The following is a 25941-nucleotide window of genomic DNA, read 5'->3' as shown; positions in this document are numbered from 1 at the left end:
GAGCAGGCATTCATTTAACAAACCCAACAATGATCTTTATCCAAGGGTACAACCATTTGGATGTTACCAGCATTGAGATGGCTATAAAAAAAAAAGATCTAATTATTCCCTCAACGGGGAAACTAAGGTGCCACAAAATAGAGAGGACAAAGAAGAACCCTGAGACACATTACACTTCAGTCCTCTAGCAGTTGCAAGAGTGTCCTTTATTCCACTATTTATTTATTTGTTACATTTGTATCCCACATTTTCCCACCTATTTGCAGAATCAATGTGGCTTACATTTTACCGTAAAGGCACATTACCCAAGAAAAACAATTCAATCCATTACCATACTCTCCCTACAAAAGCAAGCTGTTCACATCTATCTAATTCAAATGTACTGGACAGATCTAGCAAAATTACTGATACTGATTCTTCCCTATCTAAAAAAATAATTGTGCTATGGGCACAGATTCCATACTAGATTCTACTCAGAATCCAGATTAGATATTCAATTCTATACCACTCTTTACCAATTAACTTTCTGCAGATTTTTTAGGGTTGAACCTCTAGAGAGGGAAATGCAGTAATCTAGTCTATATATAGCAATGGTTGAACCTTAGCTAGAATCCTCTAACCCCAAAACAGCAACAGATTATGAACCTGACATAGCTTAAGAAAGGGACTCTATTACTGCAGAACTCTGTACCTATGTGGTGAGTGTGGAATTTAAGAATTACATTGAGGTTTCATCCTGCATTTTGACAAGGAGTGTAATACTGCCTAGTTTCAACTGGAGATTAGGGATATCATGTAATGGTTTTCTACCCATATGATCTCTGATTTTGGGGTGGGGAGTTACAGTACTTCACTAGACTAGATATTTATTTTTTTTCCAAACAAGTTTTAAGTGTGTGAATACCCTTTAACCTTCCTGACTGTAGGGGGTGGTAACTCTAGAAACCATGCTGGTAAATATGGTTTGTGAGGTCACAGAATTTGATAATCTCTCCAAGAACCTGAATGCAGAGGTCGAAGAGAATATAGGGAGAGGACAGACCCTTGAGGGACTCCATATGTAAGTTTATTCAAAAGGAGTGGAGCTACTTCAAAGATGTCCCTCCTAAGCCAAGATCTTTAAACAATTATAAGATGTGGAGGGGCATTTTTGATATAACAATTAAGTCTTACTTTGGATGTTTTGCTCAAAACGTCCAGAATCCGAACAGCAAATATAGCCATTTTCAAAACAGCAAAATGTCTTTTTTTTTTTTCAAAAATGGCCACTTGCTAGATGTTTTGGGCTCTGTGCATTTATCTTTTTGGTCTATTTTCATTAAAAAAAAAAGTCCAAGTGAAAAACACACAAAATCAAGCCATTGGGATGTAGAAGCTGCCAGCATTCTTAGTAGACTAGCCACAAAAACATCCCCGCAGAGCAGTGGGGCACCCTAAGGGGCACTGCAGTGGACTTCACATGAAAGCTCCCAGTACACATCGCATCGTTGCTCACTTATATTGTATAGTGAGCCCTCCAAAACCCACCAAAAACCTACTGTACCCAACTGTACACCACCACAATAGCCCTTATGGTGCAGGTGTCACCTATATATGGGTACAGTAGGTTTTTGGTGGGGTTTGGAGGGCTCACTATACAATATAAGTGAGCAACGATATGTACTGGGAGCTTTTATGTGAAATCCACTGTAGTGCCCCTTAGGGTGCCCCACTGCAGTGGACTTCACATACATGGCCTGTGTCCCCTTCTCCATAGTGCACTGCACCAACCATTAGGCTATTCCAGGAATCTGCTTGCTGCTCTAATAGGACTGGCTATAACATCTGAGGCTGTCATAGAGGCTAGTATATACCTTTTCTTTTATATCTTTGGGGAGTGTGAGGGGTTCAGTGACTACTAGGGGAGAAAAAAGGGGGTCATCCCTTTATTCCTCCAGTGGTCATCTGGTCATTAAGGGCACTTTTTCGTGGCTTAGTCGTTATTACAACAGGTCTAGCTGAAAACGTCTTAATTTTAGTTTTGTTCTATTATGGCTGAAAAATGTCCAGGTTTTAGGAATGCCCGAAACCCACCCTTAACACACCCCTGACATGCCCTCTTGAGATTTGAATGCACTACAGATCAACAGCATAGAAAATTGTCTAGAAAATGGGTTTCAAAAATACCGATTTGGACGTTTTGGCTAGATAAAAGTCTAAATGCTGCTTTATGCCACTTTTTAGAAGTTTTTCTCTTTCGAAAATAAGCCCCATAGTGGTCTACTTTATCGAACTCAGCCAAAATGTCCAGTGGTACTAACAGAGCTGACTGTCCTTTGTCTGACTGTAAGTGTAGTTTCTGTACTATATCCGTGCCTATAATCATACCAATAATTTTTTTAGCCAAGAAAGCCCAGAGTTGTAATGCTACCCTTAATTATCTTGCCAACAAATGCTAGGTTTGAAATAGGTCAGTAGTTCTCAAGGTTTCTTTGGTCAGAAGATGCTTTTTCAAACAGGGGTGAATCACCACCTATTTAAGAGGACTTAGAAAATTCTTGTAAAAAAAAAAATCATTCTGCCAGCCCACACCAGCTTGCTTTATTAACTAAGATGAGTGGGGATCTAACTAGGCTTTAATCCTCCAGTTTTCCTATCAATATTCTCTAGACATACACTCGCAAAGGAGTCTAACCTATTCAGCATTTCATTGCTGCTTGAAGAAATGAGCTTACTGGCTAGTTTGGATTTAATTGGTGATATTTATACTCTTATTTTGAAAACAGTCAGCAAATCTATCACTATTTAACACTGATCATGATCAACCAATCCTGACTAGCAATAACCAAGCACACAATCCACAACAGCAACACTGCTTTTGTGAACTTGTTAGCTAAGCCAATATTACTTGTCCATTACAATATGATTTGTCTGAATCCCCATCTCTGACTTTCTCTGTTTTCTTTCTAGCTGCTGACCTTTATGTCTTACAGTAAAGCATTGAGTATTTCCAGAGAACTACAGAGGAGAAGTCCACTTTTAATAAGTGATGCAGAGGTGTATTTTCAAAGCACCTAGACATACAAGGTTCCATAGGTTACTATGAAACTTTGTAAGTCTAAGTGCTTTGAAAATGAGCCCCATAGGTTCCAGTACATTCATGCACTGACATCCACCCACACTTTGTTGGTTCAAGAATTTGTGCATGTTGTGATTTTCTTCAATTATTGACTTGCGAATGCGCTTAACGACAGTGATGTTTCAAGAAGTTACAGTCTGGAGAAAGTCGTGCAGGACCATAGTGTGTCATTTACTGCCATTTACGTTCACTCACTGCAACTTATAAAATAAGTTTTTCCAAAAGACTGATGATTTTCAGTGAGCTCGTCATTTTTTCCAAGTTGTTGCATTATCTCTTTGTGCATAATTTTTTTTTGTCACTGCCCCAGCTGTAGACCTATTGCAAAAGCAGCAGATGCTACTAAACATTCTTGAAATACCTAAAAACAGGACTACTGTGATGGTGCATCTCCTAGTTTCACAGCTTGCTCAGTCATGTGACTGACACAGAAGCCAACAACCTATATACCACCAACTTCAAAAATAAAATCAATAGTGCACGTACTATCCATTTGAGCTGCATGGAAAATCACACAAGTGTCAGCACTGCATGGAAAGTTCAAGACAAAGCATACCCCATGTCCTCTGTATTATAAATCATAGCACACACGATTAACTGTGAAGTACAGGTAAGAATGGTAAAATAAGAACACCCTCCATTCAAGGTAAACACGGTAGCCTTTGACAGAAACGAGTGCCGCGATGCGCCAGTAGGTATTTGCTGGTCAGAAAGAAGGAAGATGTTATGAACAAACCTGCACGATATACTACTGCAGTTTTAACTGTTTATGGTCATAGACATCACTAATGAAGTGAAATGTCATTGTTTGGGAGTACTACCCGCAACAGATTTGAAGAGAAAGATGGCATGCTTAGGTCAAGTTGGATTTTATTCCGTATCATTCTGCAATGTATTAATGCATAATAATATGATTGTGGAGAAATTAATGTTTCAAACTCTTATTCTGACAAGTTGCTGGAATTTCGTATCTAGTGTTACAGCTAAAGGTTCACAGAATTAGTCCTTTACTGCATGGTTTCTTCTGGAGTCATGGTAATCTCTTTTCCATTGGTTAAAAGTTAAGGGTTCAATTCTATCACTGGGCATCTCCATTTAGGCGGTGCAGTAGGTGCCAGTTCTATAATGGAACCTAGGTGCCTAGTTTCTATTGTAGAATACCAGCATAACCCACTATCAGTGCACCTACCAGACCCCCGCAGTTACACCAATCATAAAGCTGGCATAAAAGCAGATGCCTAAATGTGATAGGAACCTGCATAGCTTACAGTATTCTATAAGTTAAGGGTGTAAGTGGGAGCCTCTCAGGGTCATCTTCGAAAGAGAAGGGCGCCCATCTTTCGACACAAATCGGGAGATGGGCGTCCTTCTCTCAGGGTCACCCAAATCGGCATAATCGAAAGCCGATTTTGGGCTTCCTCAACTGCAGTCCATCGCGGGGACGACCAAAGTTCATGGGGGCATGTCAGAGGTGTAGCAAAGGCAGGACTGGGGCGTGCTTAAGAGATGGGCGTCCTCGGACGATAATGGAAAAAAGAAGGGCATCCCTGACGAGCATTTGGTCGAATTTACTTGGTCCAATGTTTTTCACAACCAAGCCTCAAAAAGGTGCCCAAACTGACCAGATGGTCACCGGAGGGAATCGGGGATGACCTCCCCTTACTTCCCCAGTGGTCACCAACCCCCTCCCACCCTAAAAAAAATAAAATTTTGATTTTTTGCCAGCCTCTATGCCAGCCTCAAATGTCATACCCAGTTCCATCACAGCAGTATGCAGGTTCCTGGAGCAGTTTTAGTGGGTGCAGTGCACTTCAGGCAGGCGGGCCCAGGCCCATCCCCCTCCTACCTGTTACACTTGTGCTGGTAAATGTGAGCCCTTCAAAACCCACCTGAACCCCACTGTACCCACATGTAGGTGCCCCCCTTCACCCCTTAGGGCTATGGCAGTGGTGTACAGTTGTGGGGAGTGGGTTTTGGGGGGGGCAGCTCAGCACCAAAGGTAAGGGAGCTATGCACCTGGGAGCAATTTGTGAAGTTCACTGCAGTGCCCCCTAGGGTGCCCGGTTGGTGTCCTGGCATGTGAGGGGGACCAGTGCACTACAAATGCTGGCTCCTCCCATGACCAAATGGCTTGGATTTGGTCGTTTTTGAGATGGGCATCCTCGGTTTCCATTATCGCTGAAAACCGGGGACGACCATCTCTAAGGTCGAGCTAAATGTTGAGATTTGGCCTTCCCCGACCGTATTATCAAAATGAAAGATGGACGCCCATCTTGTTTCGATAATAGCGGTTTCCCCGTCCCTTCGCTGGGACGTCCTTAGAGATGGGTGCCCTTAGAGATGGTCATCCCCATTCGATTATGCCCCTCCACGTGTACTGAACGAGATACCAATTGAAATTAAAATAAAATTAATTAATATAGACATTTTCATAAGACAAATTGAAAAGGTATGAATAAGAATGGATAAAACGTGACAGTGCAGAATATGAATGACTGCCATTAAATAGTAATATATAAAAAAGTAATAAAATACATTAGTATGTGTAAATGTAAACGTGATTTATAATATCAAAATGAATATAAAGCACGGTGAGTGAATGGAAAAAGTGGAGAAGTGTGAAAAGTGATAATGATCAATTGCATGTGTATTTGTCCATACACGTGTAACTGACTAGAATACGAGCATTTACACGCGTTCTTGCTGTGAAAAGAAGGCAGGCTTAAAGGGGAGGCAACAATGATCTGAGCTTTTCATTTTCAAAAGTACACTTTTGGTTTTCATGGAAAAATTATCTGCAGAAAAGAACTGATGCAAATCTCTGTAGGTACCTTTTCCCCCCAGGCAAGTTTCAAAAGAAAAGTATGCACCCATCTGTACTCCTATATGCACAAAGTTACAGAATCCTGCTTAGATGGAGATTCACTGCTGATGCACCTATGTGCACAAATATTCTAATCACATATGCACTTATGTGCCGCCTAACTTTTGGCATCTATATTATGGACTGGCCCTGTTAATGGGTAAATAGCTCCTAAACACTAGACATTAGCTACCAAATTCTGTAAACTCACTTCAAAAAGAAAATTTGGTCTCACAGGTTCTCAGATATGAACATTTTATTTTTAGGGGGTCTTTTACATAGGTGCGCTGGCGTTTTTAGACGCCAATATATTCCTATGGGCATCTTTAGCATTTAGCGCGCGCCTATTTTTAATGTGTACTAAAAACACCAGCACACCTACGTAAAAGACCTCCTAAGTTAACCATGGTCTTTTGAAAAATAGCATCCACAATGCCAAAAGTAGAAAAGTAATCCCAGTCTAAATTTCTCTCTTAGCACTCAGTTATAAATTTGCAAAAAACCATCCCTTCCAAAAAATGCACATGCTTTACACCTAGTATGATTCAAGATTAGTGGGCCACATGCAGTTGTTACCAGAGAAGCTCTTCTTTGGAGATTAGAAGCATTACACATGAATATCCAATGTCTAAGACATCATATATTTTACAACCTAACTGACAATCTTCTTGCTAAAGTGACCGGTCTTATATATCAGGATGGAGAAGGATAGACTCAGGAGTACTAGAGATACGGATTTGGATTCAGCTCTTTTTCAGTTGTAGCTCAAAGTGAGTTATAGTCAAGTACAGGAGATATTTCCCTGTCCTCAGAGATTTTACAATCTGTTTGTTCCTGAAGCAACAGAGGGTTAAGCAACTTGCCCAAGGCCACAAGGTCCACAGTAGAGTATGAACTGGATTTACCTGGTTCTCAAACTACTGCTCTAATCATTAGGCCACTCCATTAGGCCAATAGAATACAAAGGCATGTAAAGGACTTAGGACTATAAAACCAATCTGATACAAATAATTTCCCTTCCTATTTAAATAGTATTGATGCCATTTTCTAAAATATTATAAGCAACTTGCTATTTATTCTAGAAAGGATGTCCAACTTCTCAAACAGGTGAGTGTAGACATTACCTTTGTTTGAACTCTCCATGCAAGGAAATGCCATCTGCATTTCTTTGGCCATTGTCTTTGATTTGACTTAGCTATACATCACTGGGAAGACTCAGGGGCCCTTTTACTAAGCTGCGAAAGCGTCTACGCATGCCCAACGCACGCCAAAATGGAGTTACCGCCCAGCAACTGTGTGGCTCTTGGGGTAATTTCATTTTTGGTGAGCGTTCAAAAAATAATTTTATGACGTGTGTATCGGACGCGCACCAAGTGGCATTTGACACGTATAGGTCATTACCGCCCGGTTACTGCATGAGACTTTACTGCTAGGTCAATGGCTGGCAGTAAGGTCTCAGAGCCAAAATGGACGCGTGCCAATTTTGATTTTGCTGCACGTCCATTTTCAGCCCCAAAATTTTTAAATGCCTTTTTTGCAGGCGTGCTGAAAAATGGATCTGCGCGTGCCCAAAACACGCAACTACACTACCACAGGCTATTTTTCAGCGCACCTTAGTAAAAGGACCCCTCAAATTGCAGTGGCATAAATTCTGCCCCAAAAGCAAAAACAGGAAATCAATCGCTCCACAAAAAGTCAAAGAGCCAACATAAGATTGGAAGACACCATGAATAAGTCCCAGGACAGCCAATGGAACAAAAACTTTTATTCTTCAAATGCAACATGCAGGAGGTGCTGACAAGGTATACCCAACACAGACCATGTTTCAGTATGCAGGCCTTCATCAGAGATCCAGTTAACCAGCAAGCCAATTTATGTAAACATACACAGCTTTGTCACAAGAGTATATTTATTTATTATATGATGTAAACCAGTGTTTCCCCAAGTCCAGTCCTGGAGTACCCCTTGCCAGTCAGGTTTTCAGGATATCCACAATGAATATGCATGAAAGAGATTTTCATATAATGGAAGCAGTGTATGTAAATCAAGGTCATGCATATTCATTGTGGATATCCTGAAAACCTGACTGGCAAGGGGTACTCCAGGACTGGGCTTGGGGAAACACTGATAAACAGCAAGGCACCATGAGTAGCAAACTATAGCATCTCTTCACATAGAAGGTATAAGGTATAACCTTATGATATTTACAGTGGGGGATGGTGCTTCAATATTGTGTTTTCAATGGCTAGAGACAGGCTGGTTCCCTGGAGTCCTGCAGAGCTTGCCTGTCCCTCACTATTGAAAATGTGATAGTGAAACAGCAGCTCCCACTGGCAGGACTGAAGGTGGAGGACTTCTGCTTAGTTTAGAGGGAACAGTGGATGTAAGTGCCAAAATAAGCACCTTAAAAGGCACTTTTACTAAGCACCCCTTATAAAATAACCCTCTCTGAGGACCCTTGTATTCATGAATCTTCAGAGGATCCCTTACCTAAAGGAGTGACATTCTATAAAGCTGTTGCTTGAGATTCTTTCATTTTAACTTAGGCCACTAGATGAAGAGAGGTAAAGGAGAATATGGCAGGCTTAAAGAATTAAAAATTGAATTAGGTTAGATAATGATATTCTAGAACCAATATAACTAAGATTTTCTCAGTAGAAAAAGCAGATGCAAGGATAAGTTCATAGTGGAGATCGTTGGAGAGGGGGAAACATAAGTGATCATAATTGAAGAAAATAAGTATTAATGTCAGACACCAGCTAGGGTCTACGATAGTTCAGCAAGTGGGGAAGATGGTCAAACTGGATGAGCTTGGACGTTTTTACATTGTATTCTATTCTTTTCCAACACAGAGTATATGACACCACCTCCAATCTTCCTATCAGTAGAAAGCAGCAGAAAGAAATTAAGTACCGCTAAGAGAATTCATGCTTGTCAAGCTCCAGCATCTAGTATTGATCTCAAGCAGAGTGTCACAACTCATCCTTCAAAGAAAACCTCAAAAATTTCTCCCTTTTCCCCCAGCATACTAGCAGAGCACTTTGAATCTTGATTTTCAGGCAGAAGAACTGGTATCTGAGCTACAAGGAGAAGGAAAAGTTTGAATTCTTCTCATGCTTCTCAAGTGAATCCGCAAGGTTCCGTTCTCTTTTCTTACAAGTGTCATAACATCTAAGTAACCTTTTGTAGCTGCCTTCCTCAAAGCCAGAGTGATACAACCAATTAATATTTACAGGTGAACTTACCAGAAGAAAACAGCTCTCTGGAGAGCAGAGAAATGCAGAACATGGTTAAAGGAAATCTTGCCATTTAAAGAGCAGCACAATACAAATGGATTTTAATCAGTATCTTAGAAAGAGAAGAAGGGTGAAGTAGAAGCTGGACTTCAGAGTTTGTTTAGAGAACTTCTAGTATTGGCTTTGTGGCTGTGAGAGATTCTTCAAACATATGATTTTTAGCTCTGTATCTTCTCTACCTTGTCAAAAATGGTGTTCTTTAGAATCCTTGTAAACTGACTTTTGTATTGTAAACTTCTCTGTTATGCCTATAGCATGAAAAACAGTATATCAAAACTAACCATAACTAATCAAGTTATTTACATAGAGACAGATTTTAGAAAGGACATAGAGAGGGGAATTCGCATGTCCAAAGTCAGGATGCATAGAATTCTCAAACTATTTTACAAGACGCCCTACACATGGGGGAAAAAAATCATAATCCTCCCACCCCGCACAAACACACAGAGACATGGGCATAGCAACCTAGAGTACCTGCTCCCTCACCAAATGGCCCCAATGAAAGGTGGCCTCCTCCCACCCCATGGCAACCTCCAGTGCCCTAGGCTCATTCCCAATGGTCCCTCCCCACCCTGACAGGAAGTACCCTCAATGATAGCACCCTCTTAAAGTAAAGACCCCTCAATCATAGCAACCCTGACAGTACACCCACTCCTGCTCCACTAGACCCCAGGGATCACCTTGTAAGGCCAGGGTAGCCATTGGAGGGGTTGGGGACCTGCCAGGGGAGGGCCCTCCTAATGGGGTTTGCACTATAGGAGGAGGGTTTTCAGGGGGGGAGGAAACCACATGATGATCACATGGGGGGCAATCAGAGGGGGGTCCTGCCTTAAAGGGGGATTCCTTGTGGAGAGGTTTAATATTGGAGGTGAAGCATTGAGTACTGAGTTGGCAAAGGGCTGTTTGCTATCAAAGGGTACTATGGTTGGGCATATTTACTACCGGGGGTGTTAAAGTTAGGAGTACTTGCTGTTGTGGGGGAGGGACTGTCAAGAGTGAGCCTAGAATGATGGAGGTTGCTGGCAAGGAGGTTTAATAGACAGGAGTGGAAGTGAGCCTATCTAGTCCACTGTAAGCAAGGAAGCCAAATTAGGTTAATCTCTGTTTCCACTCCCCCACACAGCCATCATCTCCAGTACATTTAAAACAAAGCTGCTGCATCCACGTTGTCGTTCTTTATTGTTGGTCCATCTGTAACAAGTCTAAAGCTGTTTCAATTGGATAGGCAGTGCCTTAAAAGGTGGAGGCAGTGTGGCAGCAATTCTTATACATTCCGTGCATCTGCCCTGGCGCTGTTTCTCTACTGTGTTCCTCCCAGCTGAAACAGGAAGTTGGCGCCCAAAGTTAGGTGCAGGAATTGGTGCAAAAGTTTTATAAAGGACACGCCCCATTCATAGAATCACACTTCATGCCAATTTTTTTCTGGCACCAAATTTTGAGCACCATTTATAGAATTTTTCCCTGGAGGTGGTGGAGATGAAAATGGTAATGGAATTCAAACATGCGTGGGATAGACACAAAGGAATCCTGTTTAGAAGAAATGGTTCTATGGAATCTTAGTGGAGATTGGGTGGTGACGCTGGTAATTGGGAAACAAAATGGGAGGTGGGCAGACTTCTATGGTCTACGCCTTGATCGTGACTGAATAGATAGGGATGGGCTGGAGTGTAAATTTTAAGGGGCTTCCATGTTAGCTTCAGAACTTAGTACAAGAACAGTACTGGGCAGACTTCTACAGTCTGTGCCTGAGACAGGCAAGGACAAATCAAACTCGGGTATACATATAAAGTATCACACACCATGTAAATTGAGTTTATCTTGTTGGGCAGACTGGATGGACCATACAGGTCTTTATCTGCCGTCATTTACTATGTTTACTATATTTATCACAAACTAGATGAACAAAACAATTTTGTTGCAGTGTCAACATATGATCTTTTTGTTTACATTCAATAAACACCTCACCCTAAACGCTGGGATAGGAAGTGAGAACAGCAAAGTCTTAAGCTTCTTCCTATAATCTGTTGTAGTAGTGGTCAATCACAAGTTCACAGGTAATGCATTCCAGAGTATTGGCATAGTCGCCAAGAGGGGGGAGGCAGGGGGGACAAAATTTTCCAGGCCCAGGCCTCAAAGGGGGGCCCGGCACCACAGTCCCACCAGCCCTCCGTCGTCGACCGTCTGCCACCGGGCCGGGCCCCCGCATTGAAATCACAGTGCCTCTCACCTCCGTGTGAAAGCGCTGCAGGCAGCAGGGCAGCAGATTGCCTCTCTTCAGACCTCCTTCCCTCCCTGTGTCCTGCCCTCGTCTGACGTAACTTCCACGAGGGCAGGACACAAGGAGGGAAGGAGGGCCGAAGGGAGGCGATCTGCTGCCCTGCTGCCTGCAGCACTTTCACACGGAGGTGAGAGGCGCTGTGATTTCAATGAAGGGGGCCCGGCCCGGTGGCAGACGGAGGGGGGTGGGTGGCGGGGGGAGCGGCAGTGATGACCTCGGGGGGTGGAGGGGGGGAGCGGTGGCGGCGACCTCGGGGGGGGGGGCAGCAGGGTGGGGCCCCGGGGGCGGCCTTGCCCCGGGCCCAGCCCAGTCTCTCAGCGGCCATGAGTATTGGTCCCTGAACCAAAAAAATACGTTCATGATTCTCACAGAGCTGAACTTGTTTCAAACTTGGTACATCCAACAGGCATTGACTCATTGACCTCAAATCTCGAGATGGTTTATATAGTCTTACTGATGATGCAACATCATCAGGGACTTCGTTATTAAGTGCTTTGTGTACTAACAACAAGGTTTTAACATTGTAAATCAAGAAGAATTACATTATGCAGAATACCACCACATCTTTTTAGCTTCTCTGGTTTTAAAAATATATATATAATGGCCAGCATTTACAAGAAAAATAAAGTGGACCAAAAGTGTTACAAGAGGTGCATGATATTAATCCACAAACACAGCGATTTTTCATTTTTCTTAGCTGCAGACTACATTTACTATTCCATGGAAGTAAAACCGACAGAGACAAAATAACTACAGTATTTACCTGGATGACTCACATCTAATTTCATATTATGTAATACAACATCCCTAGGTATTATACTGTAAATCTATTTTATCTTCTGGCTTGAATAAAAATATAAAACTGCTGGTGAATAAAGGTTTAAGGTTTAGAGTCATCCGTAAGGAATTGACACCTGAATACCTGAAACAAATCCATTTAGTTTTCTTTTTAGATATCCAGACTGGTCATTTTACTTCTCAAGAAGCCCATCTAGTCTCAACAATCATGGAATTGGGTATTGTTGAGGATGTGCAAACTGCATGCCAGGAATTGCTAATGGTTCACATACGATTTGCTGGTGGGTTCTAGAATGCAAGGTGGAATGTCATTTTCTTCTGGAGGAATTCTATACAACTTTGTAGCTCAGAATTCAGGAGAAATTACTTTCCAATGCAAAAATGTCATATTTCATGCAAGAGGCAGCTGGGCCGCCGGGGGCAGCAGCAGTTGGGTCACACAGCCAAGAAGACGTAAGTACCAGCAGCCAGATCAAAATAAAATATGCATGATTTTGCAAATTTTACATTTTCTGCACAATAGTTTTCTTTTTTGCACTGAATTTTACTTTTGCTGTACAGAATTCCCCCAGGCATGGACTATCATTAGCAAATCTAGAATAAGGCTTTGCTGGGACACAAAGATTTAGATTGACAAAAGGCAGAAGTGTCATTCAAATGTCCCTTGTGCCTAGAAGGCTGTGTCAGTCTCTTAACACTTTCATACAAAGAATTGAAACCTGCATGACAATGTTACCATCGACAAGTTTCAAATCTGTAATAGCGCAACCCTCTTTCTGACTGTCAAAATAGACAGTTCTCATTCAAAAGAAACATTGCTCATTGAAGAAGTCAAGCCAGTGATGGTCACTTTAACAAAATAAAACCAGATCGTTCTGGGTTCTTTGTTTGTACTTTCACTTTAAGGCTCAAATGTTTCTTGGTAAAAAAAAGTCATGTATTTCCTGATTTATCCAGCGCCATACAAACGTGGAGAAAGGCCTTTGTGACTCTTAAACCTCAAGTTTCGGCCTTGGAAGCTACTTATTTCCTACTACAGTACAATTCGCTTAAGTGCAAGGGTCTGGGACCAAAGCAATACAGCAAAAAAACAGTGGATCCAAAAAACCTCTCAGATGGTGTCTTCTTAAACAAGTCCTTTATTGTAAAGTGATTAAAAAAGTAACATTAAAAACCCGACACGAAATCGTGTTTCGGCCGTATAGGCCTGCGTCAGGGGTCTATTTCCTTCCAATCAAGAAAGAAATATGTAGATAATAAAGCTGAACAGATTTCTACAAATTGAAATGCTCGATACACGGATACTGCCACGTAAACTTTCCTGTCGAGCCAGGACTTGTTTAAGAAGACACCATCTGAGAGGTTTTTTGGATCCACTGTTTTTTTGCTTCATTGTTCTGCTGTGGAGAATATACCTTCTGTGCGGGTTGGCATACCAAAGCAATACATACAGTTAACCAGAGCGTGCACGTAACCGTTGTGACCCAAAGAAGCTTGGCATCTGATAAACATATGTACAGTATTGTTTATTATACGTACAGTATACAGTCTCCATTAACTAACGTTATACAGTCTCCATTAACTGACGTTAGGTTTACTTGAAGTAATCAGTCATAGTCCTCTGTACACTCTTGTATCTGTGAGTTCCATAGACTACGTCTGACAGATGGTAAAACCTGTCATAGCACTGACATCCAGTGGCCTCCAGATAGGCCCGCACAGTGTTGAGACTCTCCAGCGCTCTTGCAAAAGTGACAGGAGGTTGTTGAATTTTGTCAGCATGTTCCTCGCTGCTCATTTCATCATCTGTTTCATCATCAGCTATTGCCCGAATGTAGGCGCATATCTCAACATCAGTGCTGTCGTCAGCTGTTTATAGATTGTAATCAACAGCTACGTAGTGATGAAACTCCTCTTCAGTAACACCGGTTGGGATGTCAATAGCCTGTTCATCTGACGCGTTTGCAACAGCTGCATGTTTCGTCCCTCTCCACATCCTTAACAAAGCTTGCCCGCTTGTAGCAGTTCACAATGGTTGCCTGTGTAACATGGCTCCAGACTTCTTTCTGCATATGTAGGGAATCCAACAGTGATAGATTACAAGGCAGTTCAACAGTACGTTTATCCTTTCCAGTCTGGTCATCCATAACGCTCATCAGATGACGTAGCACAAGAGCCCGATAATGTTGTTTGAAATTGGCTATTATGCCCTGATCCATAGGTTGGATCAGAGAGGTAGTGTTTGGTGGCAGGAAGACCACCTTGATGTTAGACAGCCTGACATCATCACTGTGTGCAGCACAATTATCACAAAGCAACAAAATCTGACGCTTTTGTGGCCGCATTCTAGTGTCTAACTTCTTTAGCCACTACTTCCAAATTTCCCCAGTCATCCATGAATTTGCATTAGCCTTGTATGACACAGGAAGTCGCTTAACATTCTTGAAGCAATGGGGCTGTTTGCTCTTTCCAATAACGAGTGGTTCCAACTTCTCACTCCCATCCATATTGCAGCAAAGGAGGATCGTCAGTCGGTCCTTAGACGTTTTACTTCCTCTAGTTTCGGCTTGTTTGAATGCAAGTGTTCCATCTGGAATTGCACACCAGTACAGACCGTTTTCGTCAGCATTGAAAATGTCACGAGGTGCAAACTCATTCAAGATAGTAGGAAGAACTGAAACAACCCAATTTTCAGCACCAAAGACATCAGCGTCTTGTTTTTCACCATGCTGTTTCTTGAATTTTATGTTGTTCCTCTCCTTCCATCTTTCCAACCATCCAACAGTGGCTTTGAATTCAGTTAGTCCAAGACTTTCAGCTAGCTGATTAGCTTTCTCCACAAGCAGTGGACCACTGACAGGAAACTGTCTGCTCCTGACTTGAGAAAACCACCGAAGAAGAGCATCTTCTATATCCTCAGCTTTTCCCGCCCGTTTTCGTTTCCTGTGTGGATTTGTATTGTTTTGACAGTCTCCCAGAAGCTGATCTTTCCGCTTCAAGATACGTGAAATTTGACTGGGATTCACACCATATTCTTTAGCAATAGATGCTTGACTTTGTTTTCTAATTTTTTAAGAACTTCTATTCGTTCAGCCAGTGTTAAAGTCTTACAGTTGCGCGGCGACGACGAAGACTCCAGTGTACACTCTAACAACATTCTTTCGCTTATTCTGCCTGTGGCAGTTAACCAACGAGATTTCAAATTTACCGCCCTGTTGTCATGTGCCAATCGGCATCCATATTCCGTGCGTGCGCTTATGCAGAGTCTTTCCTGCAGAGGAGCAGTTTTAAACCATGCATATAAGCGCTAAACCAAAGTTTGTCCCCACAGAAACTGATGGCGCCAAAAACGGGACCGAAGTACGACATGAGGTTAAACAGAGCATGCGCTTATCCGACGTGCACTTAAATGGAGTGCACTGTATTTCCTTGTAAATGTGTTGTAAAATTGGGGGCTAAGGTTTATTCCTTTGTTGACCCAGGACATTTAAGTAATTTTGTGGAGGCTAGGAAACTGCCAGTTCCGAATGTAGCGTCCAGGGCTGCCGAGAGGGGGGGGGGGCAGGGGGGACAAAATTCCCCGGACCTCCAAGGGGGGCCTGGCACCGCAGTCCCACCCTCCCACCCTCGACTCCGTCGACCATCCGCCACCGGGCCGGGCCCCCTCCATTCAAATCATAGCGCCTCACCACCTCGCTCCGTGTGAAAGCACAGCAGCGGCAGTCTGCAGATCGCCTCCCTTCGGGCCTTCCCTCTCTGTGTCCCGCCCTTGTCTGATGTAACTTCCACAAGGTGGTGGATGGAGGGGGTGGCGGCGGCGACGACCTCGGGGGCAGGGGTGTCCTGGCCCCAGGCCCAGCCCAGTCTCTCGGCGGCCCTGGTAGCATCCTCTCACATAGTGAATGTGGTGGACACAGAATAGTTAGGAGGTTGTTTACTAAAGCTTAGCTCAAGTTATCTGCAGCAGAGCCCATAGGAATAAAATGGGCCCTGCTGCAGATAACTCGAACTAAGCTTTAGTAAACAGGGGAGTTTGTCTTCTGTGTATTAATGTTCGACTCTGGAAGAAATTTCCTGTCCATTTTCCTAACATATTGGAATAGGTTCTCCTCCTTTCCGTTTTCCTTTGCCCCCCCCCCCCCTTTTTTTCCTTTCATTGATTGTATATGATGTCTGAGTCTGTATTTGAATTTCCTTTTTGTTTATGATTCATGTGTTAGTTTCTTGGAATAAATGCCATTTTCTGTTGGCAAGTGTTGTACTTGAGATGTAATATAAACTTGTTATAAATAAAAATAAAATAAAACAAATTGTCATTCATCAATTTAACAATCCTGCTTCTCTTCATAACATCGTGTGAGTGTAATTTTCTAAGCACTTTCAGCTATAATAGAGGTGCATTTTTTATTTATATGGTCAGATATAGAACAGTCATTTAAATGTATATCCTATTACCCCTATGGGGGTAATATTAAGTCTGCAGCAGTAATATCTTGTAAGCTTAGTACAGTCGCAGATTGAACTAACCCTGGATATTCAATAATGGGGAATGCGTGGCTTCAAGAACTAAATACCCCAGTATGTACGCTAACCAGGAACTTAATTTGATATTCAAGGTCCTCAGACAAACTGGGACAGAATACTTAAAGAATAAATTAGCCCTTTAAACACCTTAGAGACCTCTAAGATCCTCTCAAGAATAATCACTATCTGTACCTTCGTCAAAAGAAATTGTACGATGTGATACCCGCCAGCAAGCCTTCTCAGGAGTAGCCCCCACACTCTGGAATGTACTCCCAGAGGGACTACGTATAACTCATCGAGACTACCCCTACTTCAGGAAGCAGGAGAAAGCCTGACTCTTCTCCCAACCCTTTAATACATTGGGTGACTGACTATACACCCATTCTGCACCTGGACTAGCTTGCTAAACACACTGTAACTTACATCAGTTCCTTATCTCTTGCTTAACTATACAAAGAACTTGCCTTCTGTTTAGCTAACCATCAAATTATCCCAACTGACTCTGTACCATACATTGTGTTTCCATTATATATCTACTCTTGGTCCCTCATCTGTATGGTAAGCCATATTGTAGCAAATCATTAGCATAATATCTGTGTTAGCTGAATGTTTCAATGCATGCTTAGGTGTATCATTAATTATGCTAACATTGTATTATATCTCTGGTATTTAAATTCCAGTGCTGTTAAATATGTATATTTTTTATACTGTTTCACAGTAGTTCTATTATTAGGTTTCAATTTACTGTTTTCAAGTTTACCTATTCTTGGTTATTTTACTATTGTTATGCTGTTAACAAAAATATAAGTTTTATGTCAAACTGTACCTACTTAGGTGAATCTCTTCATAAAGGCAGTTAATAAATCCCAATAAATAAAATAATTCTGATTAGTGTCCAGTTAAGTTGGCCCAAGTAAACAGCCTTTTCGCTGCCCTAACTTTATGCGTTCATTTAGCTGGTTAGCTGACTATATATCACTGCTAATTGGCCAAGTTGGGGTTCCGCGCAAACTCCACCCCCAACCAGCCATACCCTAGACGGTTAGGGAATGGCCGGTTAGCGGAGATATTCAGCAGCACTACCTGATTAAATAATGCTGAATATTGGCAACCGGCCAGTTCAGCAGGGTTTAACTGGGCATGGTTAAGCCCCTTTGGATATCAGGCTCTGTAATTACATAGCATAATGATCAGTGAAAAACTAGACTGCTCGCAAGAACAACCCAAAAGGTCTGGCTCCAATATTGCTTAACTCCAAGACTATAAATAAGATAGTGCTTGCAAACTTCTGTCTACTAACTGTAATCAAAGAACAGCATATCCAACAACTGAGAATTTCCTATATCTTAACTTGGCATATTAAAATTCCCAACAGAGGCCTTACCTTAAGCTTCTCAAAGCGATCACTCAGTGAGGCAACCTGGTGATCCCTGTGGCGCCCCACCAGTTTGCATAAGGCACAAATCAGTTGATCATCAGGGATACAGTACATGTTCACCTTCTCATTTTCATGCTCCAAACAAGTGAGACCTCGCAAGTGTGTGTCTGGCACAGGCTCCACTAGCCGGTGGCTGGTAAAGGGCTTCTTATTGGGGTGTGTTGCCCTTAGGCATCGGTCACAGTAGGACACCTCACATGTGATGCAGGTCTTCACTGCATCTCTAGGTGGATCATGTTCACAGAACTGGCAAGCAATCCTTTCGCTAGTCATGGCGGGACTGTTTTTGTAGGTTCTCTCTCTACGACTCTCACTGGGCGAGTTGGGTCCACTCAAGGAAGCCTTCTGAAAGCGGTCAATAATGTTCTGCAGGGTTACATTCCGCTTCAGTCCTTCTAGGCCTCGATGGTTAAGTGAAATGACATACCTACAGGTAGGGCACTGGAATGCAGTTATAGGCTCAATGGACTCGTTCGATGTGCAGCTGGAGACCAGGATACGATGGGCGCAGTTGAAGCACAAGCTGTGAGCACAAGGCAGCAGTAATGGATCTTCAAATAACTCCAGACAGATTGGGCAGGTCAATTCCGACTCCAGTGTTTCCATCTTTAGTTAAAACAGTCCTGCTTCAGAATTAGAAACCAGGGGTGCTGGTTATCTACCTGTAACAGACAAACAAGGCAACAGTCAAGTCAAAGAAAGCTGTACAGAAGAACAAGTATTCAGGGGTACATAATACAGGATGCACTTTCTCACAATATTAACACTACCAGAGCTGGAGTTCTCAATCCAGTCCCTGGGACATACCCAGTCAGTCAGGTTTTCAGGATACCCATAATGAAAATGAATGAGATAGATTTACAAACAATGCAAGTAGTACATGCAAATTCATCTCATGAATAATTATTGTGGATATCTTAAAAACCTGACTAGCTGGGTGTGTCCCAAAGACCGGGTTGAGAACCCCTGTACCAAAGAATAGTTTATGAAAACTCCGGTAAAATGTACATAAATATTGCAAAACATTGTGAAACATAATAAAATGATTCCTTCTCCACTGGTTTCCCTCTATTTACCAGTTCCCCATTTCTCAGTCTTGCTCTCACATGCTCATTTTGTCCCTACTAAAAATAATGTTCTAACAATACATTTCAGAGGTTTATGAAGACTTCAATTCTCTGCTCAAATTCTCCTTCAATGATTGCATATTTTGATGAGGATTTCTGATTACGACACCACTAAGATCTGAAATTCTTACACTGTATATACAAGCTGCCAGAGATTAGCTTCTGCCTTATTCTCACAATAGCACTCAGGTACATATATGCCCATATGTGCACACATGCATTTTATACATTAGTATTTTATTTGAAATAAGTTTTATTAAAAAATGTTCATAAAACGGCAAGCATCCAATCATAGTGACAACATATTAACCACATCAATAAAAGAATGAACATACAACCACAAATCCCTTATAAGGTGGCTGCATCCTTGAAATTTTGCAAAATTCACAGATGTTATATTTCTTTTGTGCTATATTTACTAAGTTCACCCCCCCAAACATGATTCCTCCTTTAAAACTGGAGGAAGGCATGTACCCTTATAGCCTCCTCCCACAAACCCTCTCAACCCACCCACCCACCAAAACCTTGAACCACTATCAGCCCCCTCCACCCCCTCCTCAAGCAAAAATACATTAAACGTTTCCATATTTGTTTATGTGTATTTAAAAACTTGCAACACAGATCACAAAAATAAAATACATAAAATAGGAAAGGAACTCCATTAATTATAGAAAATGAAGCTACAAATTTATTTCTAGGATAAGCAGCATAAAATGTATTGTACTGTTTTGGGACCTTGCCAGGTACTTGTGACCTGAATTGGCTACTGCTGGAAACAGGATACTGGGCTTGATGGACCTCCAGTCTGTCCCAGTATGGCAACACTTATGTACTTATATATTTACTTACAACAATGATTGTAAGCCCAAATAACAATTGAATGGCTCAGCAAGAACAAAGTGAATGTTCTTGTGGCCCAGTCAAAGCCTGGACCTCAATCCAATAGAAAATCTGTGGCAAGACTTGAAGAGTGCAGACTACAAATGATTCCGGTCCACAAGTGAGAGCTTGGGCTATTCTGCCAAGAAAAATGGGCAAAATCTGCACCATCATGCTTAGCAAAGTTGACAGATGCTTATCCTAAACAACTGAAGGCTGGTTCTGCAGCCAAAGGAACTTCCGCCAAATATTAAGTAAAAAAAAAGGGTGAAGATTTATGAATCCTAGATTTTTTTTAGGGGGGGGGGGGGGTCTGTCACCTCTTGGATATTTCTATCTATTCTTTCATGTCAAAAGTATAGGCAATATTCTATACGTCTATGAAACAAACTCCTACTTTTAATGCATTCTGAATTGTACATTTTAGAGGGCTCGTCCAGAGTTCCTGGAGGAAAAGTCCATAAACCATTATTAGACAGCACAATCTGAAAAATAGTGTATACAAGAAGAGTGGAAGAGCTTTAAAAGGCATTGTAAAAATTAGCCTGAAAAGAGTTGTGTACAGGGGGTGGGTACTAATGAAAGCCCTTTCTGACTGTTAAATAGCATTTTATTGAAAGAAATCAAGACTCTGATTATTGTCCAACCTGACTTCAGTTAGGGTGAACGTTATTTTGCCCAGAAATCTTACCCACAGAGAGTGCAGCTGTGAATCTCTGTAAGTAATATTTCATTAGGAAATAATGAGAGCAAATCTACCTGGACAGTTTTGCTTTCCTGATTGTTGCAATCCCTGTGGAATAACACTGCCCACAGGGTTTGTGCAACAACACAGAGGATGATTATTGTTCCCTATATCTGTTCTACATGATCTGAGAGCAAAAAGAAGTGAAAAAAAAAGAACCCACTGCACTGCTAGAAACAGAATGGATTAATCAGCCTCCTATTTCCCTCGGCATGCTGAAGATGAAATACTGAAAGAGATCTGTCTCCAGTCAAAAATAACAAGCGGAACTGTTTAATATAGACTTCAAGAAGATAAACTTATCAGGACAGTCAGAAGGTTGTGATATTTTTTTACAGAGCAGAGAGATAGTTAGCATGCACCAATGCTATAGTACAATATCTACTCTTTTTTTTTCATCTTGTAGTTTTCACCTGCTCCTTTGTATTAGCTGTGGGGTTTTCTTCCTTTTTATATCCTCTCCCCCTTCCCCCCAACATGTCTACAGGGCCGCTGAGAGACTGGGCCGGGCCTGGGACAAGGCCGCCCCTGAGCCCCCCCCCCCCCCCCCGACATCGCCGCCACTCCCCCCAGAGCTGCCTGTTAGAATGAATGGCAGCGCTGCCAGCGACGGATGAAGAAAAGAATGCTGCATGCAAGGGACATGCGGCGCCGGGCCCCACTTTGTCCCCCCCCCCCCCCTCTCGGCAGCCCTGCATGTCTACTCTGGTCTTTGCAGTGATGGGCCTGGGACAAGGTCTTCTTCCAGAACCTTTAATTATGGACTTTGAATTGTGCCATCAGATGTCATCCTTAAGAAATGACTATCTAGCATATTTTCGAAAGGGAAGGACGTCCATCTTCCGACACAAATAGGGAGATGGGTGTCCTTCTCCCGAGGTCGCCCAAATTGGCATAACTGAAAGCCGATTTTTTGCATCCTCAACTGCTTTCCGTCGCAGGGATGACCAAAGTTCACGGGGGCGTGTCGGCAGTGTACAGAAGGCAGGATGGGGCATGGTTAAGAGATGGGCGTCCTCGGCCGATAATGGAAAAAAGAAGGGCGTCCCTCACGAGCATTTGGTCGACTTTACTTGGTCCCTTTTTTTTCATGACCAAGCCTTGAAAAGGTGCCCGAACTGACCAGATGACCACCGGAGGAAATTGGGGATGACCTCCCCTTACACCTCCAGTGGTCACCAACCCTCTCCCACACTAAAATAAATTTTAAAACATTTTTTTCAGCCTCTATGCCAGCCTCAAATGTCATACCCAGCTACATCACAGCAGTATGCAGGTCCCTGGAGCAGTTTTTAGTGGGTGCAGTGCACTTCAGGCAGGCGGACCCAGGCCCACCCCCCCCCCCCCCCCCACACACACCTGTTACACTTGTGGTGGTAAATGTGAGCCCTCCAAAACCCACCCAAAACCCACTGTACCCACATGTAGGTGCCCCCCTTCATCCCTTAGGGCTATGGTAGTGGTGTACAGTTGTGTGGAATGGGTTTTGAGGGGCTCAGCACCCAAGGTAAGGGAGCTATGCACCTGGGAGCAATTTATGAAGTCCACTTCAGTGCCCCCCTAGGTTGCCCGGTTGGTGTCCTCGCATGTGAGGGGAACCAGTGCAGTATGAATTCTGGCTCCTCCCATGACCAAAGGGCTTGGATTTGGTCATTTTTGAGGTGGGCGTCCTCGGTTTCCATTATGGCTGAAAACTGGGGACAACCAAACAGTAGGCAAGCCAGGTTACAAGTACCTGGCAGAAACCCAATTAGCAGCAACATTCCATGCTTCCAATCTTGGGGCAAGCAGTTACTACCCCATGTCTATCTCAATAGCAGGCTATGGACTTTTCCTCCAAGAATTTGTCCAAACCTTTTTTAAACCCAGCTACGCTAACCACTGCTACTACATCCTCTGGCAAAGAAGGCTTGCCTTCAGCCTATAAGAGAACTCTGCAGCTTCCCCTAGGCTACAGAGGAAGTGCTCTATAGTGGGATGTTTAACTCCCATCTTTATCCTTTGTGCCAATCTCTTCCTTTTAAAGCCCAAGAAGCCTCGTCCAGAGTTCCTGGAGGAATAGTCTAAACAATTATTAGCCAGGTAGGCTTGGTTATGAGCAAAAAGGAATGGATTTACTCTTTAGGATCCTGCCAGGTATATAGTGACCTGGACTTGACACCAGAGCCAGTATTAGACATGATGGGGCCTAGGACAGAGACTAGAGAGAGCACCTCAAACCTGCCTACAGGCTGTGTTTCCTTCAATTCAGATGACAGCCTACGGCAATTGCCTTGGATATCCACCCTAATATTGGCATTGATGGCCAATATCAGGATACTTGATCTGCCTCAATATAGCATTTCTTATGAAGACCCAACTCAGGGACCTTCAACATGGCAGTACATAGCACCTGACCACAGGGCTAGCAATACATTATCTTATGAGGGTAGAAATATTTGCAAGAAGACATTACTGCTTTTACTTACTAATTACTGTTGTTTAGTGTGTTACATTAACAGATCAAAGATTAGTTTTGTTCTGGGTCTGTTTAGGATGACCTGAGCTTTATGATAAAGCATAACTCACAGTACTGGCCAGATAGACAATTATCACCAAAAGACCAACATCCATATGTCTATGTACACACCAATCCCAAAAATCCCTTCACAATTTTCTTCTTCAGAGCCTTCTAAATAGTGCCATTTTAGAAAAATTTTGGATGTCGGCATATAGATGTTTGGGCAAAATGTATAGAGCCTGTGATATATTTTACAAATACTGCAAAAACTGAAGAACAGCCAAACACAATCCTCAAGGGTTGTGTAAAACAGATATCCAATACTGAAGGGGGGAATACCCTCAGAAACCGAGGTACACATAACATATGTGGAGGGATTCTCAGAAAATTGCACACCCACTATGCAACCATAAACATTTAAGTTGTCAAACAGGATGGCCATTCCTCCTTTGGTGGGCACTGTATTTCAGAGGATACCAGTGATTAAAATGCAGCCACCCTGTTCGGCAACTTAAATGTTTATGGTTGCCTAGTGGGTGTGCAAAATTCTTTGAGGATCCCTCTTCACATATTTTATTTATTGTTGTCACACGCATATACATTATTTGTTAGCTTATTGTTTATACACTGAACTCTTTGGGAGAGTCAAAATGTGCATGTGGCACTCTGATTCACAGGAACATCCATAGGTCCTCACCCAGGTCCCTGTGTGTCTGCACTAAGAATTTACATGGTTTTCCCTTAGAACAGACTGCTGCTCCACAAGCAAAAATATAGCCACCCCTCTATCACAAAGAATTCTGAAGAGGTTTTGCGTTTGCACTTTGCTTCATTTAACAAATGCTGTAAAAAGGGATCAATGATAAATTACAGACTGTACGGTGCTGATGCCCAAAGTTATAAAAAAAAAGGGGGGTGTATCCATTCCTAAATTTAACCTGGGTCTATCAGGACAGGGAACAGGTGGACGGAGAAAAATAAAGAGGGGAAGCAGTGTTCTCCAGAGGAACATAATTCCCCCATGTTGGGGCAAGTATCACCCACCTATACACAATCAGACCCCTTCCTCAGTCTCCCCAAGAACTGATATACTGAACACATGGTGCTCCCCATCACCTCTTAGCATTTAATCTACAGTTATGTGAATAACAGTTATGGTGATATAGTGTAGCGTTATTCCCATAACGTCACAAAACTGAATGCTTATGTTTTCCAATTCACACCAGAGCAGTTAACTCTAGGGAAATCTACTTGGGGGGGGGTGCTGTGGTGGATATGATAGCTGCTGGGGGATGACATCTTGGTTCAAATGTAAGTAAACAGCAGTCGGGGATCAGTATATGGAACGTCTGATTCCTCTACGCACTGTTGCTGATGGGAAGAAAAATGAGAAGTGAGAAAAGTTAAATGCTAAAGTGAGAGAGAAAATTAAGAGAACAAACTATGACCCTTGCAAGGTTCACCTGTCTCTGGAGCTTTACATCTGAGGCATAAGTTGAACAATTCTCTGTTTCTCTTTCTTCGATGCTCTTTGAAGTCCAGTGACTGATGTATTTCATGAAATCTCCGATTTGATTAAAATTCATTTCGCTGACACTAATTAACTATCCTGAGCACAAACTACACTATAAAAGTATTAAAAATGCATACAGCGTGCGAGCTTGTAATTTAAGTCGTGAACACTGCGCTATTACTAATAAATCCTTCATTTCAAAAGCATCTCACGCTCTTCCCTCTGGGAACACTCAACTGAAACAGCTGTTTGAACAGAATCACATCTTCTAATAAACTTGAACATAAAAGCAAACATTTTTCACCATGAAAACTATACAGAAGGGTTTCTCCCAGATTATAATGCCAGACTCCTAATGAGAGTCCCTATTTACCAAACTGGCATGCCATGCCCAGCACCACAATAAGCCCCCTAGCTCCCCAGCCCCCCCCCCCCCATAGGAAAAGTCAACATCATAGGAAGATTTGCTTACACATTTACCCCCAAATTCTACATATGGTGCTAAAAATTGCACACACACAAATTTGGACGCACAACCAATTTACTTACACAATTTAACTGAATAACAAGCCAATTAGCGTGATAATTGGGCTCTATCAATCATCAGTGCTAATTGGCATCAACTAAAATTTAAACATGTGTAAATTTTACACATGGCTCTTAAAATGGGGCATGATCATGGAGGGTCATGGGTGGATCGGGGGGGGGGGGGGCGCTCCAATAATTTATGCATGCTGTTATAGAATAAGGGGGATCTGTGCATAATTTAGGCATGAGGATTTATATCAGGGTGTAGTTGGTATACAGTGGGGGGAAATAAGTATTTGATCCCTTGCTGATTTTGTAAGTTTGCCCACTGACA

At 42.4% G+C, this 25941-nt stretch overlaps 1 protein-coding gene across 1 annotated transcript in view; it reads right to left on the bottom strand.

Moving 5' to 3' along the window:
• Window positions 1–25941, bottom strand: part of MID2 (midline 2) — a 721370-nt gene that overhangs the window by 542260 nt on the left and 153169 nt on the right. The window contains exon 2 of the mRNA XM_030209458.1: window positions 18262–18977. Coding sequence (XP_030065318.1) covers window positions 18262–18921 — 660 coding nt within the window. The 5' untranslated portion in view covers window positions 18922–18977. The remainder of the gene's footprint in view (window positions 1–18261; window positions 18978–25941) is intronic.

Source organism: Microcaecilia unicolor, chromosome 7 (genome assembly GCF_901765095.1).
Source record: "Microcaecilia unicolor chromosome 7, aMicUni1.1, whole genome shotgun sequence".
In the NCBI taxonomy this organism is placed as follows: Eukaryota; Metazoa; Chordata; class Amphibia; order Gymnophiona; family Siphonopidae; genus Microcaecilia; species Microcaecilia unicolor.
The sequence above is the reverse complement of the archived record's forward strand: the minus strand, read 5'-3'. Positions and strand labels throughout refer to the sequence as shown.